Raw genomic sequence first — 20,401 nt, 5'->3', positions numbered from 1 at the left:
GATCAAGATGGTTGATGTGAGGCATCCCTTTCACCATCTTTTCATCACAAGTGGTCAAACCTCATATGCCAACACCATGCTTCATCTTTCATGCTAGCCTTTAAGCATTTTGCTTCATTGGTCTTAATGCTCAAAGTGAACATTTTATTTCTTGACATAAACACCTTGGCAATCAAATTAGAGTTTTGATCTTTAAGCCACAAACAATTATCTTTCATGAGAACTTCATACCCCTTCTCAAAAAGTTGTCCTAAACTCAAAATATTACTTTTTAGTTTAGGAACATAATAAATATCCTTGATCATTTTGTGAGCACCATCTTTTAAGGAAATTACCAAAGGAAACATTTTATTTCCCTTGGACTTGCACCTTGGAAGAATCACCAAAGGAAACATTTCCCTTCACCTTTTCAAGCTCCAATAATTTCTACTTGTAATCACACATTTGATTACTTGCTCAATTGTCAAGATACCAAAGTTCTTATCATTATTCTCTTCACTATTATGTGCTAGCAATAGTGTTGCCTCTTCATCTTCTTCTTTCTCATCAACAAGATTAGCTTTTTCTTCAACATTGGATTTACACTCCCAAGAAAAATGGTCATACTTATGGCAATTATAGCATTCAATATTGGCTTTACACTCCCATGAAAAATGACCATACTAATGGAAATTGAAACATTCAACGTTATATTTATCATACCTACTTTCATTTGTTCTTCCAAAATTGTCTCTACCTCTTCCTCTTTCATAACCTCTAGTGGGTTGATAACTTTTTTCATTATTATCACAATTGTCACGATCTCCTCTTCCTCCACCATGTTCACTACCTCTTCCACAAGCACATCCTCTTTGACTTTTTTCTTCTCCATTTTATTTAAAAGAAGCTTTGGCTTTAAGAACTTGCTCCAAAGGCTCATTATTTCTTCTTTTGAACCTTTCTTCATATGCTTGAATTAAACCCAATAATTGGTCCGCAGTCATTGATTCGATGTCCTTTGACTCTTCAATTGCACAAACCACAAAATCAGATTTTGCAATTAGAGAATGAAGAACATTCTCTACAAAACAAACATCTTTCGTATTCTCCCTATAACACTTCATTTGGTTCACAACCATTACCACCCTATTTCCAAAATCCAAAATTGACTTGAATTCCTTCATGCACAAGGATTCAAACTTTCCACAAAGAGTTTGTAGACGCAACTTTTTCACCTTGTCAACACTTTCAAGGGATGTCCTTAAAATCTCCCATGCTTCTTTGGAGGTAGAAGCATTGGACACCATCTCAGACATACCTTCATCTAAACCTTGACAGATGAAGGTAAGTGCTTCTTGATCCGTCTTCTTCATCTTCAACAAAGTTAACTTCTTGTTTTGTGGAAAAGAATCCTCATTTTCAATTTGTGTATAACCTTTCTCCAAAGCATCTTGGGAACCTAGCAACCTTTATGTGGCGACACCAATTATAAGACGAGGGAATTGAAATAAGTTCAAGCCATTGCTGGTCATCTCTTACCTCACTAGTGTTTCACTATCCTCACTAAGTGTTTCACTCCCCTCACCAAGTGTTTCTCTCAATTCAAAACCTAAGCTCTGATGCCACTTTGTTAAAAAAAGAGAAGAGGAGAATAAAGAATATTCTCTTCATTTGGCACACTTGGATACGTGGTTTGGTGCTCAATTTATAGTAAAGCAACCCATAGACATTACATAACTCTTCATTAAGACACTAAATGAGCATAATGTCATATCCCTTCAAATAAATAGTGGTTACAAAAATAATGCCCTTTAATTCTTATTAACTCACACCCTTTCATTATCTAACACTAACTCACAACCCTTCATTTTCTAATTATTATTATTATTATTATTATTATTATTTCAAACACTTTCCTATACCTAAAGAGCTCCTGAGAGGTACAAGTTTTCTGACTCACCGGGTCCACAATTTAAAACCATGGTACCATGTGTTGTTAAATTACAAAAACAAACATCATCATTTTTTTGTTGAGGTGCGAGTGAAAGGTTGGGTTCTTATCTTATACCATGTGCCAATATTCTTAACTTATATTTTTCATGTAAGTCCACCTACGTACTATTGTCACAACCTACCTTACAAAGGGACGACGAAAGCAAATAAAAGAAAGCACGTTCGTCTCCTAAGGAGAAAACGAGTGGGAGTCGCCACCAACGTTTATTTAAGGAAAATGTTAGAAGAATTTTGAAAAGAAGGATTCGGGAGTTGTTTATGAACAGGGAAGGTATTAGCACCCCACACGCCTGTCACAAGGGACGGAAGCCTTTAATCGAGTGTGCAAAATGTGACTTCAAAATTATTTATTTTCCTTCCTTTTTTATTATTTTTTTTTAATTGACAAGGGTGTTGCCCTTGCTCCTATGTATCCCCAGGTGAAATGAAGAAATCAGACATACGTAGTTCTTTACGTCTGAATGTTTGTGTGTTGAATTGATTTTATGTTTTTTTGAAGGATTTATTTTAATTGCAAACAAAGAGTCGTTAAGGCGTTGGACCTTGAAACGACGTTTTAAATTTTGAAAAATGGAGGGAGTCGTTAAGGCATTGGACCTTGAAATGATCTCAGGAGATATTTGAGTAAAAAATATTACATATATAATATCAAGAAGGATACATAAGGGTACAAAGATTACACCCGATCCTTAAGAAAAACTAACTAATCGTTGCGCAGGTCACAAGGCTAACAAGAGAAAAGGTGAAGGAAATGATCCATGGTCACAATTCTACAGCGCCTCGGCTTTACTTTTCTTCTCCTTTTCCTTCCACTTTTTCCTCTATTTTCTTCAGTTCCATACCCTTAAACCCTTCCTCGACATGACTATTTATAGGAAAAGGCCATTTGTTGCAGGGGAAGCTCGCCCAAGCGAGCTAGTTGCTTAAAGCTAAAGGTATTAGCTCGCCCAGGCAAGTGGCTTGCTTAAGGCTGAAGTAATTTCATGGCCCAGGCGAGCTAGATGCTAGCCTGGGCGAGTTTTGGTCCAAAAAAATCTAAGAAATGACCATTTTGCCCCTTCCTTGTGGCTTTTGTTTCTAGAATTGAAAAACAACCATCGAAACCCTACGCGACCCCTTAGCCTTGCGCTATAACTGGTGTCAAACACCATAATTCGATTAGCAATGATCAAAACATCATATCTGAATGATAAAAGCATTATACCCGGATGAAATTAGGATCTGACAATTGCCACCTCTTTACTTATCTTTTATTGAAAATAAAATATAAGTAAAGATAATGACACTAATTTCATTTGAGTGATCTGCCTATTCAAAATCCGACGCCAGAGAAAAAAATGAAACTGAAAAAACAAAAGGACATTAAAGTCCTGTAATACCAAACAGAGGACTTTGAAGTCCTATAAAACATAAAATTTAGGACATTGAAGTCCTATAGGGCATAAAAGCATATGACATTGACATTGAAGTCTTGTAAAGCGTAAAAAACAGAAAACATTGAAGTCTTTGGAAAGCATAAAAGCAGAAGACGTTGAAGTCTTTGAAAAGCATAAAAGCAAGAGACATTGAAGTCTTTTAAAGCATAAAACAGAAGACATTGTAGTCTTTGAAAAGCATAAAAGCATAAGACATTGAAGTTTTGTAAAGCATAAAATAGAATGCATTGAAGTCTTTGAAAAGCATAAAGATAAAGGACATTGAGTCCTATGGAAACATAAAGGCAGAGGACGTTGAGTCCTATGGAAGATAAAGGCGGAGGACATTGAGTCCTATGAAAACATAAAGACATAGGACATTGAGTCCTATGAAAACATAAAAGCGAGGACGTTGAGTCCTATGAAAGCATAAAGACAGAGGACGTTGAGTCCTATGAAAAATAAAGGTGAGGACGTTGAGTCCTATGGAAACATAAAGGCGAGGACGTTGAGTCCTATGGAAAATAAAGGCGACGATGTTGAGTCCTATGGAAAGATAAAGGTGAGGATGTTGAGTCTTATGAAAGATAAAGGCGAGGACGTTGAGTCCTATGAAAACATGAAGGCGAGGATGTTGAGTCATATGAAAGCATAAAGATAGAGGACATTGAGTCCTATGAAAAATAAAGGTGAGAACGTTGAGTCCTATCCTAGTAGCAGTACTCGCAGCAACAACTGTAGTAGTGTTATCCTTCATCATCTTCCTCATGCTCATCATTGCTTCCATCATCATTGTCATTTGTTCCTTCATGGCCTCTATATCGGCCTTCATTTGTTCCTGTACTTCTTTGATTTCACTTATTATTCTGGCCTTGGCACGTGTCTAGTAAGGGTGCCGTAAAGCACGATCTTTCTCTTTGGTTACAATGATTATGATTCTGATTTCAAGGAAAGAATGCAATGAGCAATGCAACCAAAGTGGAAAGACAAACTAGCATGAATGCATGTGAATGATGTGTTGTTGAAGTATTGCGAATTTCACACAGGACATTCAGTAGAACATAGGGTCGAATCAACTCTAATTTTCATTAAATCTCATCAGAGTCAAAGTGCAACTAGAAATAAAACATGGGCACATCACTGATTCCTAATTTTGTAAGTTATTAGCTCAATCATGTGTTGGAAGTAGTCAAAGAAGCTATGTAAATTTGACCCATCTTTTGCCTCAACTTTCACAAGCTAGTTACTTCCATACTTTGACCTTGACTTGATTAAACCCTTTTCTTAAAAGAATGCACTCGGTTCGACCATATGTTCATAGGAATAGAAATTTTGATCACCAATATTTCAACATAGAGGAGATATGATGAATGATCGGGGCATAGTTATGCTATGCATGACAGATGTATTTATCAAACCGACACAAGACGCCCAAAAAACCACCCTTTCTTGTTAACAATGCATTAGGTACCATGTTCATGTGATTTCAATCATTTTCGAGAGATAGGATTATATAACCCCAACATGGTTTATTTATAGCTATTACCATGGTACCCAACACATGAAACCAAAAACGAAGTGTAAACTTTCACACTTCATTGTGACTTTTGGCGACGAAGAAGGGAATGCAAGGCATGAGCAACTATACGGTAGGATTATGCATAACATGCGAACGATGATAACATAATGTATGCAATTGGCTGAACAAAAACATGCTAAATGAATATGTATGAAATGCAATGACTTATGTAAATGCAATGCATGAATATGATGAATGATAAATGCAGGAATGGTATGTCTATTATGATGTCATGAAGAGATGCATGATGCGATCAAGGAAACCAGACATGGTGAGTTTGCCCCGTGTCCTTAATTCAAGAACCTAATGGAAAGGATCCAAAAGTCCACTATCTAGTGACAACTCCCAAGGGTATTTTCATGTAACCTTACTGGCCTCTAGAGATATCATCCTCTTAGGTAATACACTATGGTGATAGGGACTATCAGTGACAATGCATCACCTAAAGAGGAAAACTCTAGATGATGCTTCACTATTATCAAGCGAGTCGGGGACCCAGCATGACCACAGATCGACCTCCACTCCCTATGGCTAACACAGACCCGGGTATAGGGCCTAATATCTCAAAGTGTGTGCAAAAAGTGTAGGTGTCACGTGTGAACGGAGCAACCTAAGAATTACCCAACCCCACCTGCAAAACAACAAGAAAATTCTCAGGCAGACACAAGTATAGCACATGTCATCTATCCTAGGATTCAATGGCACAATTTATTTCTAACTACAAAGGTAATAGATACAAAGATACGCACCAAGAAGTAACAACGTAGCAAAGGTTATATACAAACATGAGCGAAACAATGAATAAAGGAAACGAGTTCGAAGCTAAACCACAAAATGAATGGTAACGGAATGAAACTTTAACGAACATGAGCACAACACAAGGATTAAAGAGAAAGGGAAAATAAATAAATAAAAGGTCACGATAAGATTGCACACTTGATCAAATGACTTAACTTTCTAACGAGTCCCTAGTGGAGTCACCATCTCTCATAACCTACCTTATGACGGGACGGCGAAAACAAATAAAAGAAATCATGTTCGTCTCCTAAGGAGAAAACGAGTGGGAGTCACCACCAACGTTTATTTAAGGAAAACGTTAAAAAAACCAAAAGAGGTCTGCGAATTTTGAAAAGAAGGGTTCGAGAGTTGTTTACACATAGGAAAGGTATTAGCACCCCACACGCCCGTCACAAGGGACGACATCCTTTAATCGAGTGAGCAAAATGTGACTTCAAAATTATTTATTTTCCTTTCCTTTTATTATTTTTTTTTTGAATTGACAAGGGTGTTGCCCTTGCTCTTACGTATCCCCAGGTGCAATGAGGAAATTAAACATACGTAGTTTTTTAAGTCTGAATGTTTGTGTGTTGAATTTATTTTATGTTTTTTTTAAGGATACATCTTAATTGCAAACAAAGAGTCATTAAAGCGTTGGACCATGAAATGATGTTTTAAATTTTGAAAAGTGGAGGGATTCGTTAAGGCGTTGGATCTTGAAATGATCTCAAGAGATATTCGAGTAGAAAAGATTACATATATAATATCGAAAGGGGTACATAAGGGTACAAAGATTACACTCGATCCTTAAGAAAAACTAATCGACCGTTGCACGAGTCACAAGGTTAACAAGAGAAATGGCGAAGGAAATGATCCACGATCACAATTCTGTAGCGCCTTTGGCTTTACTTTTCTTCTTCTCCTTTTCCTTCTGCATTTTTCCTCTATTTTCTTCAGTTCCAGACCCTTAAACCCTTCCGCTGCATGGCTATTTATAGGAAAAGGCCATTTGGTGCAGGGGAAGCTCGCCCAAGCAAGCTGGTTGCTTAAAGTTGAAGGTGTCAACTCACCCAGGAGAGTGGCTTGCTTAGGGCTGAAGAAATTTCATGGCTCAGGTGAGCCAGATGCTAGCCTGGGCGAGTTTAGGTCCAGAAAAATCTAGGAAATGACCATTTTGCCCCTTCCTTGTAGCTTTTGTTTCTGGAACTAATAAACAACCAGCGAAACCCTACGCGACCCCTTGGCCTTGCACTGTAACCGATGTCAAACAACGTAATTCGATTAGTAATTATCAAAACATCATATCCGAATGATAAAATCATTATACCCGAATGAAATTAGGGTCTGACAACTATCAAATGAAGAATATATATATATATATATATATATATGATTGATAATGGAGCAATCCATGTTAATGGTGATTAGATGTCTAATTGGCACCTAAAAATTCTGCATAACATAAAGATCTTGATTTGGAGAACAGCTAGAGGTTGTATTCCTACAAGGCAACACTTCTAAACAAAGAGGCATCAATGCCCAATCATATGCCCTCTTTGTGAGTCCTTCCTAGAAAATGATTGGCATGTATTCTTTTAAGATTCTGATACTACTATGTATATGTATATTTTGGAATTAAATTAGGTAGGAATTGTTAATTTTTCTCTCTTATTTCTTCCTTTTTATGTGAATAATTAGAATTTTAACATCATTTAATTTTTTGTGCAGAAAGTGCTAAAAGTTTATGAATTTATAGTGCTTGGTGAATAATTGGAGCATAAAAAACAAAGTAAAGCCTAAAAAAGTAAAATTGAAGATCTGAAGTTGCTCACTCAGTGCGTCTCAGGCACTCAGCGCGATGCACAGGCTCAATGGGCAAAGCAGGCTTTGCGTTAGGAAGTATGGAGAGGTCTTGATCTTGAAGGCGCTCTTAGCATGAGTCACGTGCAAAGCGCGAGATTACCGCCATACTCGCTAAGCACAGCAATCGCGCTCAGCGCGAAGGTTGCGTGAAAACCAAGCTAATCTGTACCTATAAAAGAAAGAGAGAGAAGAAGGAAAAGACACAGAAAATTCAAGAGAATTCAATTCCTTACGGAAGGAAAAGGCCAAAAGTTAGAGAGACAATCATTATGAGTCATTCTTTCCCTTCACTCCCTTTCTTAAATTCTCCTTTTTCTAAATATTATCCTCTTGCAATTGTAAAGCATCATATGACAATGAAAGGCTAAACCCTTTTTGTTGGGAGCTTAGCCGCCAACTGCTTTTGATGTAATTTCTCTTCATATCTATTTATGAATATTACTTTTTCTCATTATCCTTTTCTGTGCTTAATTTTATTGCTCGTGGCTTGATCACCCATTTGCATGGTAAGTTTTAGAGGTAGGGTTGGGAAGTGTTATTTTCTAATAGAACTAGGAAAAGATATCTAAATAATTCATCACTAGGGACAGGTTAATTTTGTTTAGCCTGTTATACATCTCTATTCTTAATACAATTTAACTATTTTTATCTCTGTAAATGGATTTGGGAGAAAAAATAGATAAATTAGGTTCTTTCACTTGAGGAATCATGGTTAGAGTATATGAGTAGATGCAGGTGAAAATTGAAATAAACAAAAATAGAGAAAAATCACTAATATTACCTCAAGAGTAGCTCTGGTAGGCTAAGCCCCCAACATTCTCATCTTCTGAATTAACTTCTGCAATATTATTGGCTTTCTCATATTTTTTGTTTTAATTAATTAATTCCCTTTTATGTTTGTTTCTCTTTCTTGTTTATTTTAATTTATGCCAATTTATTTACTATTTTCTTCACAATCCTTTAAACCAATTTATTTATTGCTTGAAAAATTATATACTCACTTACCTAAGTACAAACAAAGTCCATATAGATTTAACACTCAGACTTCCGTTTTAACTTTACTACTTGGGACAATTTGGTGCACTTGTCAATCGTTCAAGAGAGTCATAATTTTTTAACACACCTAAATATCAAACAACCATCAATATTCCTAATTTTTTTCGCTTCTCTCCTATTACATCATATCATCTATCTTATCAATATTTCTCTCTCTTATCACTCTTATATTAGTTTTGGGTGTCAAAGAGTTTTTTTCTTCTTTTAAATGAGATTAGACTTTGCTTACACAACTAACAAATTATAAGTCACTTGTATAAACCACTTTAATTTTAGAGAAGTGATACACATACAACCATTTATATAATATTATATTTTGTGTGTGTCTCTCTTTCATCTTATCATTTATTACATTTCAAATTCAACTTTATGGTAGGAGAACACGAATGCGCGTGAAACTTCTTACACTTGGGTTCCCACACGCCATTGACTAATCCAAAGACATGGAAAAGAGACAAATGAAGATGTTTCCACTACTATAAAAATGACATTTAACAGCAATTAAAAAAGTCATTTCACATTGATTTTAAAACCAATGTCGTATCTAATAATGTTTAAAATCAAGCACTTTCAACATCGATTTTAAAATCAATATGAAAAACACATTTCTACATTGGTTGTTCCTAAAACCAATACAGGAAGTGTGTCAAAATTTATAAATCTACCAATTCCATAGCGGTTGTGGTTTTAAGCGATGTAGAAAGTATAAATACAACATCGATTTTTCCTAGAATAGATATTGTATAATCACTTTCTACATCATTTAAATGCATAACTGATGTAGAATATCATTTAAAAAAAAAAGAAAAATATGACCTATTCTCTATTGTCCTTTGCTCTACTGGGAGTACATGCACTTTAATATAGATAAATAAAGGCTATACTTTATTCCTTTGATCAAGAGAAGTGGCCTTTTTCCTGCCCCTTAGAGCTCATATATTAACTGCATGTGCTATATTACTGAATAGTCCTATGGGTCACTCATACTCATTCTATAGCAAGTTATGATTGTAACTTTCAATCAATAATGAAAGTTCTGCTCATTTAAACTATCCATGTGCTATATTTTTTTAATTCTAGTGATTTAAGGACCGTATGGTTTAGTTTTATGGTGCCCATTGCCCCATTTCTTTTGCTTAGGCCTTAACAAACAGATGGTAACTGATACCGAATCAAAACTAATTTGTGGACTCCACAAATAAATTTAATTTACTTTAATTTAATACCAGTAAAAGTAAGGGATAGAAAAGAACAAAATATAAGTATAATTAGTGGTATCATACGTAAGAGATACAGAAGTATATGAATTTTAAGAAATTTGTTATTTTTCCAATAAATCGTGGTATATTTCGATCCAATTAATAACCCTAGCACATGATAAAAACTAAAATCATCATTAGAAATGAAAGTAAAACTTTTCAGGGAAAACTATATTTTGAAGTTTCTAAACGTTGAGAGGAAGATTTAAGGATTCCATTTCCTTAAGCTTGTTCTGGTAATCTTGTTCAAAACGTTCTAACAAAGTTAGCTCGTAATATAATTCCTATGTAGAAAAAAGAAAAGGTTATTTAGAGAAAGAACTAATAAAAATTCAAAAATAAAACTGAGCTTTAAGCACATCAACTTCAAAATAATAGACTTAAGACTTTATATGTAATGCACAATTGTGAATCTAACTCATTACGGCCAATATTTGGATTATTGTAATATTTTTCATCACCTAGTTAGAAATTTAATTTAATTCACCTTTTAAATAGAAAAAGGAATTTGGGTTAATTAATATATTATTCCCACCTTTAACTAGCCTCCTCCCAACTCTCTCTCTCTCTCCTTGAATTTTCAACTGAAAGAATTTTTCTATTCAAATACTCATTCCTCATCTTAGTGTAAGCATTTGTATGAAGATATTACTTGCAAAAACAAAATAGAAAGGGAGATTGAGAAAAACAGGGGAGCTTCTAAATTGAAATATTGCAACCATGTTTAGGAAGTACCTTGGTAGTTTTTTGAAGTAAAAGGAATACAAACAGAAACTTAGTTTTAGTTGAGTTTTTTAGGATATAAAATACGTAATTTTATATATAGTAAATAAGAATTATATATGGACATAATTCTTATTAATTTACTTATTTTAGTTAATGAACTAGTTAGTATTCAAGTACTGTGGAGAGAATATTATAAGTTTCCCATGTTGAAAATGAATAAATGAAACAAAATGATGCACAAAAATGATTTTCTTACGTGATACTTTGTATTAACTTAGAATAAATATTACGGGCACATAAAATATTAAGAGTTTTACACTCTTATCTAATCATAAATTGGCATGTATAATAAGTTTGTAATAACTACCTTAAATGCCATATCAACAATATCATTTTGATTAGTTACCCATGTCAAATTTTTTTTGCACCAAGAATCCATAGAAAATAAAGTCATAACTTAATTATCACGTTGGTTCAAAATAAGCCTCTCGAATGTCTTTGTCAAGTGTTCAATAAAGCATTAATGTGATGCAAACAAGATAACGAAATTCCTAAAATTAGATTCACTTTTTATTGGCATTGAAGATAAATAAATTTATATCATAACTCGCATGCTTACCTATTCCACTTATCTTCAATGTCTTCTGTTGTTCTCCAACTATTTCCCATACTTTTGGCCCAAGTTGCTGGTTCTTTTGATCCCGTGTTTGAGAAAGCAATTAATAGTTTAAAATAAAGTTATCTTTTCTGGCTTAGAGGAATAGTAAAGTAGATGAAATGCTAATTAATTGTACTTTCTTCTAGCTATATAAATCAGCAAAATTTATGTGAAACATAATCCCCAATTTGGCTTACCATTCACACAAAGAGAAGAATATTGACCTTCCAGTGTTGCTAAAGCTTATCAATTCCTAGATTTTAGAAGCATGTAATTTGTTTGTGTGCATTTGAAGGTCACTAATACCTTTCTTTGGGGGCTTATATTGTTATTCTCACAATTATCATACTTCAAGTAGTCAATCCCCTAAAGTAACATTGGAAGTAGATCTTAATTAAATTACATAGGATAGAGTTTATGAATGCAAAATGACTTTGAAATGAATGCATGTTACCCAGGATGCAAATGTTTGTGCATCTTGTTCTTCATGTCCTAATGATCAGGCATAGTTTTACTGCATGTTTGATTTCTGCAGAGAAATTGTCATAGTTAAAAAAATGGTTGAATAATCATAAATATATAAAAATCAAAGTTTAAGTTTAATATGTGATATACCCTGCATCAGAATAGATCCCCAACTTCAAACCTTTTTTATGAACATAATCAGCTAGAGCCTTCATTCCTGAAGGAAATGTTGAGGCTTTGGGAACCAAATTGCAATGCCACAGTTTTACATTAGCCAAACTAAATATATTACAGAAAGTGGATATTATTATATTGTGATATTCAATTTTATAGGTCGACCATGCATATAAGTCTCACGTAACTAAAAAAATCAATGAAAAACAATTAAGTAATTAATACAAAACCTGATAATGTATGTAGAAAGAACAATAAAAGTTGACATAATGCCAAAAAAACCTGTTTAATTTCAAAGATGGCGTTAATAATAGGAACCTTGTAACATTTCTAAATTACACCAAAATATCATAAACAAAGTCATTAGGTTCTTGTCAACAAATTAGTGTGCTTCTTTAACATGTCATACTATAAATTCTAGTCACAAACACTACAAAACTCACACACTTGCTTGTTCAGTCAAAGTTGTTTACTTACGATACGCCTTCATCAGCTAACATGATGCAATCCTTCCAAGGATGGGACCCATCACCAGAGTCATGACTAGGAGACTCCAAGAAGATTGGGCCAGAGATGCAGGAAAAAGTCCTAGGGTTCTCATGAGCCTTATGGTAAATTTTGGACTCATGGACTAAGTATGAGCTCACTTATCTTTGTACATATTATATTAGGATTTCATTATTTTTTGGCATTGTATTTAGGGCTCCATAATATAGAGAGGGTATCATAGTAATATAGGATTTTTCAGCCCTTGTATTTTAGGACACCTAGACTAGTTTTTGTATTAGGGGTAGTTTTGTAATTTCATATGCATTAAGTGCACTATTTGATGTGTGTGTTGGGAGAGAAATCTAATTGAATTGGGAGAAGCCCAATCCAATTAAATTTTGGATCATCCTAAGGGGGAGGTGAACATTTGCTTGCTACACCCTATTGCCACATTATATAGTCACATTTTGTACATGTCCTTCATGCTTTACATACCTCATGACACCTAAGCACACCTAGTGGAGAATTTTGGACTTGATCTTGGATTAGTGGGCGGGCTAAACCATAGCTAAAATTCACTAATCATAATTAGTGAAATTTTGACTCCAAATTTGGCTCCACAAATTCAAATTCAAATTTAAATTCAATTGAAATTTGAATAGAAATTCAAATTTCCCTCCAATTTTGTGTGACACTTAGGCTATAAATAAAGGTCTTGTGTGTGTATTTTTTTCAACTTTGATCATTTGTGAATTACACTTCAAAGTTCAGACCTCATTTGAGGCATAAAATTTCGTGTTGCTTCTCTCCTTCTCCCTCCATTTATCTTGTCCTACCTTCAAGCTCTTATTCATGACTTCCTATGGTAGTGAGCTTGTTCTTGACTCATCTTCTCCTTGAAGTGAAGTCTCCGATCATCTTTCTTCCTTTTCCATTTCGCTGCCATTGATATTCAAGAATCAAAGGGCTCCATTGATGAAGAAGATCCAAGGCTTACAAGTTCCACATGAAGCTACATCACAACACCTTGTCATCAAGTCTAAATTCATGCATAACCCAATCAGTTTGATCTCCCTTAGGGCTCTACCAATGTGAAAACCCAGTGTTTTTATCATCCCCACGACTCTATTTTTATGTTCAGTTGCTCTATCCTTCCCAATAGTCTTCCAATACCCAACCTTTGTGGCCCGATTCAAATCCCACTAGTCGAATACATTTTTCCCTAAGGGCAAAAGAAGTACCAATTCATATCCCCATTCTTGAGCAAAGACATATCTGCAACACAAACAACAAACAAAACCTCATTAAAAAACACACACAAAAAAAGAGAAAAAATAACACAATAGAGTACTCCATGAAACGAGTGCAAATGCAAACTTGGGAGGTCCCATGGAGCAAACTTGTACAAGTCAAGTTTAGCAATTATTTCAGAAGGGAATTTCTTACCCCGAACCTTCCTCTTCAGAAAATACTCAATCAGCTCAACGTCTGTTGGTTGAAACTGAAACCCTAGGCATTTTTGGTTTGGACATCCAAATAATAAAAAATAAAAATGAAAATGAAAAATCGAAATATGAATTGCTTCAAAATGTAGCAGCCAGAACGAATCAAAGAGAAAGAAAACTCGTCAATGGAGAGAGAAGAAGAAACGTGTTTTTTTCCTTAGGAAAAAAATGGAAGAAATAGATAACCCTGATTCGGGGGTAGGGTCAAGTCTAGTGGCAGAAGAAGAAATTCCAAGAATGCCAAAGCCTGCCCAAGTTCTCTTTCTCAGAAGAAAAGTCATATGACAGTGAAACCCTAACACATATCAAATTCAGTTCATATCAGAAATCATTCACAAAAACACAAAAAGGGGTTAAGGTTAACAATGATTATTAGGTCATTCATTCATTCATTCATTCTTACCAGGGAAGGTGGAAGAAGGAAGCGCGAGACGCCGTAATTAGGTTTCAAGCTTTGGCAATTTTGGACTAGCGGATTGACCAATTGAGTCCACCACATTCGATGAAGAGCCCCTCCAAAGCCCCTTTGATTTCGATGCGAACACTCTCAAACCTGCACCCTATGAATTCCACTCTCAAATTTTAGTTTCTTGAAAATGAACATGAGCAAAACTTTGATATTTAGGTCAAGTTCAATATCGGTTCTCAAAAAACCAATGTTGACGCATGACACTCAACATTGGTTCTACATAAAATCGATATTGAGTACAATACTTAATATCGGTTCTCTTACAACCGATCTTAACAACTTTTAGTAATTTACAAAAATGTCACCGCGTATTTGTTAACATTAGTTTTCGTATAAGCTGATGTTAACTAGGTGATGTAATATAAATATTTTTTTAGTAGTGTTTTAGACATGAGATGACATTTTTTAAAATAACATCAACCTTCACTACCACCTAGATAGTCTAAAGTAAAAGTTATTTAAAAAAAAAGAAAAAGTTCTTAAAACCAAAGTATTTATTAGAATAGTTTATGCAAACTATTTAAGTGATGCTTTGTATCAATTAAGATTTTCAAACATGTTTTAAAGATAAAAACGTTTCTAATCTCTATATTTGGTTATTCTTTGCAATAGTAACAATAAAAAAAATGTAAAACACCAACTATAGATCTTATCCGATCATAATATTCTATGGTACTTATACTTGTGCAACCTAGAACCCCTTCAACCACGACCTAGTACTCCCTCAACAAAGAAAGAACTTGAGTATTCGGTAGGCCGAATAATCAAATAATTTCTACCCTCTTTGGTAGGAAGAAACCTTAGGTATTTGACTCAACCCGACCTAATACCCTCTCGATCATTGCCTAGTACCATCTTGACCACTACCCCATGGAGGTTAAAAAATTTAGTTTATCTTAATACTATATTAACATTGTCAAGTAATTTCATATTACATCTCCTTAATTAAAAGGTAAGGCCCATGAATATTGAGGCTCATAAATATGTGCATATAAAAGGTTAGATTATCAAGGTAACAAAGATTATTCTATCCACTCTCATTCACAATGTTCAATATTCTTTGTCCGTCAAGACCTAACTAACTTGAGGGTCAAAGTATCTTTTGCAGGCATCTTACCCGTTGAAGGATTACTTTTCGAACACCAGGGAAAAACACATTGAAGTAAAGGACACAACAATGAGTAAAGTATCTGACCATCTTTAGATAGGAATATATAAGATACAATTCATATTCATCCCACACTTTAGCTTTTTTACCAAGAAGGAGTTTTTTTTTTCTTTCAAAATTACCATAGTAGATTTAAAAAATTTTGAAATTATTTTTTTAAAAATCATAAATTTTCTTAAATTATAATATATGTTTTCAAAGCCAAATATTATCTAAATAAAATTTCCTGCGTGACCATTTGGGTCATAACCCAAATTTTGTATGATATAACATTTACACTTCACATGGCAGTGGTTAAAATAAATATGTGGAAAGACCTATTGCTACATGCAAAGGACAACCCTTATGTCCATTCTAAAATTACAGCCGGTTTGGAACATCTATAAGTATGTGATTTGATTGACCAATCAAGTGGTACATGGCATTCACAATTTATTCATGATGTTTTAAACATTGTGATGTTCACCAAATTCTATGTATATGATGCCTATTGTTTTCCATCAATGTTGAAGATAAAGCCATTTGGAATCTTTGTAGGAAGAGAATTTTTCATTTAAGTCCACTACTTACTATCAAATAATGAAGGATATGATTGATAATGGAGCATTCCATGTTAATGGTGATTGGATGTCTATTTGGCCCCTAAAAAATTCCACATAAAATAAAATCTTGATTTGGAGAATGACTAGAGGTTGTCTTCCTACAAGGCAGCGCCTCTCAACAAAGGGACTTCAATGCCCAATCGATCACTTATCCTCTTTGTGAGTCTTGCCCAAAAAATGTTTGGTGTGTATTTTTTTAATGTGATCAGACTTGGCTTACCCACTAACAAATAATTAGTCACTTATGACATAAACCATTTTAATTTATATTCTTATTAAATTTAATCACCCTACCACATGATATTTGCTCTACTAAAAATATTGGTTTTTACGACACACTAATCACATCGGTCCTCCTAAACCGATGTGGTATAATAAGCGGTGGCAATTTGATAATTATAAAGTTAGCAAACAAAGACGGTGGTTTGGATACCCGTCTTTGAATTTCGGAAACTTTACTTCAACGATATTGGTTTGGTAAACACCGTCGTCGTTGGCGCAACATTATAGTCATGTGCCTCGAACAACACTTTGGTGACCTCTGAAGACTGAGTTGCAAGTCCTAGCCTTCGTCACTCTGTTCGTATCGTCACTCAGCTCTCCCTTCCTCAATCATCGTGACTCCTTCGTCATCTTCAATCTCGTGGTCATACTCAGCTCACACCTTCCACGACGACACACCCGTACACTCTCGTGACTCAACACACCCCTTCCAGTGTTCTTCCTACAATCTCGTGACTCGGCATACCTGTAGATTTGCCCTCTTTTCTTTAAACCTGTGGAGTTAATTAAGTGGGTAAGACTTAGAGGTGTGAACCGTTTGTATTGTATCTGCTTCCATTAGTCACTTGCTGAAGTTAATGTTGTGAAATCGTTGTTCTAATATAGGTGAAGGCTTTAGAAGGGGAGTTTTCGAGTGAAACTGTGGCAGTTAAGTTGCCCTGGCATTTGAAACAGAACATAATTGATGAGATCTTGCAGAGACATGCAGGTGCTTGAATTCCAGTAGAACAAATATTGCTAAGGAACGAGGTAAATGTGAATGCATGTTTGTCAATTTTGTTGATAAGAATCTGTGTGAACATTGTTAAGCATCTTGTGTATTGATAACACTAGTTATTAAATATTGTGTTTACATTCAAGCTAAGCTGACATAGGATAAGATATGATTTGTATTGTTACTCTGTCATTTGGCTTTTCAGTGATAAAAATGCATTTTCCGCCACCTTACCATAATTTTTAGCTTTGCAACCAACTGCAAGTGTCAGCCTTCGGGTGCTCATCTCATTACTATCACAAAGTGCACCTACTACTGGTTTTATAAGGAATTTCTTTTAAGTTCTTGTTGTTTTTTCATTAATCTAGATCGGTCCATATCATGTGTCAGTATCCAATTGTAAGGTATGATGCTTGAGTCCCACCCTCGAAGTATGAGATTTTAGTGTGGGGTTTATAAGGTTTTGGGCTCTCCAAATTACAATAATTAAAAAATATCAATTTTAAATTTAGAAGATTAGAAAGAAACTTATCTTAAATTAAAAAAACTAAAAATATATTTACACCTTATATAAATTTATAATCAGGTGCATAAAGACAAATCACATCAAACAATATAAGATTACTTTACATAGAAGATGATTTTGGTCCAAGAAGCAAGCATGCCAATCCAATACCACAACTAAAAACGAAAGATAGTGTATGCTACCGTCCAACCAAGCAGGAGACAGTATTAATTAACTTATAATTTCAGCCCCACTTGTGATTCACTCTAGCTTGATTCTTTGAGTTCCATTTCTGTAGTGGACCCTCACTTTGAACCCTCCAGCCATATGAGCCGTCAGAAGAGGAACAAAACGAGGATAGTCATCAGAAACAGGCGAAATCACAAAGCGGTTGAGAATAGAAGCCACCACATACTCCATCTGAATGAAAGCCATTTCCCTCCCAATACACACTCTCGGCCCAGCCTGAAACACCGGAAACTTATAAGGATTCACACACTTCAGAACCCCTTTCTTCACACTCTCCTCATCAAACCATCTTTCTGGCTTAAACTCACAACAATCCTTCCCCCACAGAGCCTCCATTCTCCCCATCCCATACGGAAAATAGGTCACCCTATCCCCTTTCCCCACGTGGGTCCCATCTGGTAACACGTCAGCACCACCCGCATGCTTCGAGTCCCATGCCACTGGCGGGTATAACCTCATGGACTCACACAAACATGCCTTCAACAATTTCATTTCTTTCAAACACTCATAATCCAAACACTTATTTTCGTTTTCTCCGCAAGAAAACTCTTTAACTAACGATGCTTCTTGCTCTCTATGCTTTGATAACAACCAAAACAGCCACGTCATTGCTGCGGAAGTGGTGTCCCTCCCCGCCATTATCATGCTTATAACCATATCTCTCACCACGATTTCCTCGTGTCCTGCTTTCAACAACCTATCAAGCAAATCCATGCCGCAATTTCTTTCATTGAATGCAATTTTATCTTTCTTCGCTTTTATAATCTTCACCACGGACTCGTGCACTAGCTTCACTGCTTCCTTCAATGATTTCTCTGAGCCAACGTTGAGGATTCTCTTCATCTTCCACACCAGAAACACCGGCGCCGCGCCACGAGCGGCGCTGACCTCCGACGCGGTGTCGAACGCCGTCAGAAGAGGCGGCAGGGGCTTCGCGAGATCTAAACAGCTGGGGTCGTATCCCAGCGACACCCTGCACACAGTATCGAACGTGAGCCTCCTCAGCACGTCCTGCAAGTCGATCACGTGGCTCTCACGTGCTGCATGCTCCAGCAATGGAAGAAGCCTTTGTTGAGTCTCTTCTTGAAGTGTCTTCACGATGAAGTCTTTGAGGGAGCGCGTGCTGAACTCGTGGCTCGCTAACTTGCGCTGGGTGTGCCACAGCTCGCCGTCGACGTTGAATATGCCGCAGCCGAGAAGGTCGCCGAGGATTTCGGTGAAGGGTTTGCCTTTGGGGAAGTTACCGAAATTGGTCTTTAAAATATACTCCACGTTGCGAGGGTTCGCCGTCACCACCGTGCGTCGTGCTCCGAGGCGGCGCACGACGATGGTCTGTGTCGGGGAATTGGCTAAGTGTTCGGTGTACCAATCCAGTAGACGGTGGCGGTTTTGGTAGAAAGAGACGAGGCATCCAATGATTGGGTGCGAAAGAGGTGCATGGTTATAATTATGACTACGTTGTTGTTCTGGTTGTGTGTCCAAAAAGAGAAGGAGAAACCCTGAGAAGGACACTAGAAGAGTGAAGAAGAAAATGAGCATGGTTATGATTCTGAGGGTTTTCCTACAAACTCTACACTGTAATGATTCCGAGGGTTGGATTCGAATGCAAGTTCAATGCTTAGGGGGGCATATATATATATATAGTCGAAGCTTATTGATGGAATCCATAGTGGAGTGTGTCTCAGTGTAACCCAAGACATTGAAGAACGGCGCCGCAAATTAGCAAATGATTGTCAGAGAGAGACAAGAAAGTTCCAGCACATGATTCATAAGTCAAAATTCAGGATAACAGTAGGACAAGACACTCTACAGTCTACAGAAATAAGTAAAAGGAAAAAACTACTAAGTTAAACAACCTAAAACTGATTATTTTTTATAAAAAGATGAATTATTTTTTAATTAAGTTTAATGTTGAAACTGAAATATGTACACTGATGCCCATGTTAACCAGCACTTTTATAATGTAAAAGCAGATCCTTATTTGACTCATAAAAATAGATAATTATAATTAATGTATAACATTATTTTAAATTAATTATTTTAAAATTAATTATTAAATCTAATTATTTTTCATAATTAAAACAACTACATTTAGTTATTATTATAATAGGTCTACAATTTGTTGAAGGGTTTAAATAACTTTTTATGTGTTTCTTATTTTTTTTTTTTGGTTGAATTATAATTTTGGTTCTTTTACTTTTTTAAATCCATAATTTTAGTTTCTAATTTTTAATTATAACATTTAGTTTTTTAATTTTATAAATTAGTAATTTTGATTCCCTTCATATATTATTAACTAATAATTATGATTATTAGAAATACAAAATTAATTATAAATTAAATAAAAATATTACATTATAAAAAACTTCATTAAAAAATTATTAATCCTAATGTGGTGTTATTATCATTGTAGTGGCATGCCTCACTGGAGATCGAAACGGTGTTTACAGAGA

General features: G+C 35.3%; 1 protein-coding gene across 1 annotated transcript; it reads right to left on the bottom strand.

The window, feature by feature from the left end:
• Positions 1-17,718: 17,718 nt before the first annotated feature.
• On the bottom strand, positions 17,719-19,546 carry LOC100800427 (cytochrome P450 94B3). Its single transcript, XM_003522104.5, has one exon. It carries the CDS (start codon positions 19,485-19,487, stop codon positions 17,961-17,963), a length of 1,527 nt encoding a protein of 508 aa, XP_003522152.1. The 5' UTR covers positions 19,488-19,546; the 3' UTR covers positions 17,719-17,960.
• Between the last annotated feature and the right edge of the window lie 855 nt (positions 19,547-20,401).

This window comes from Glycine max, chromosome 3, assembly GCF_000004515.6.
Source record: "Glycine max cultivar Williams 82 chromosome 3, Glycine_max_v4.0, whole genome shotgun sequence".
Lineage (NCBI taxonomy): Eukaryota > Viridiplantae > Streptophyta > Magnoliopsida > Fabales > Fabaceae > Glycine > Glycine max.
This window is presented reverse-complemented; position numbering and strand designations above follow the sequence as displayed.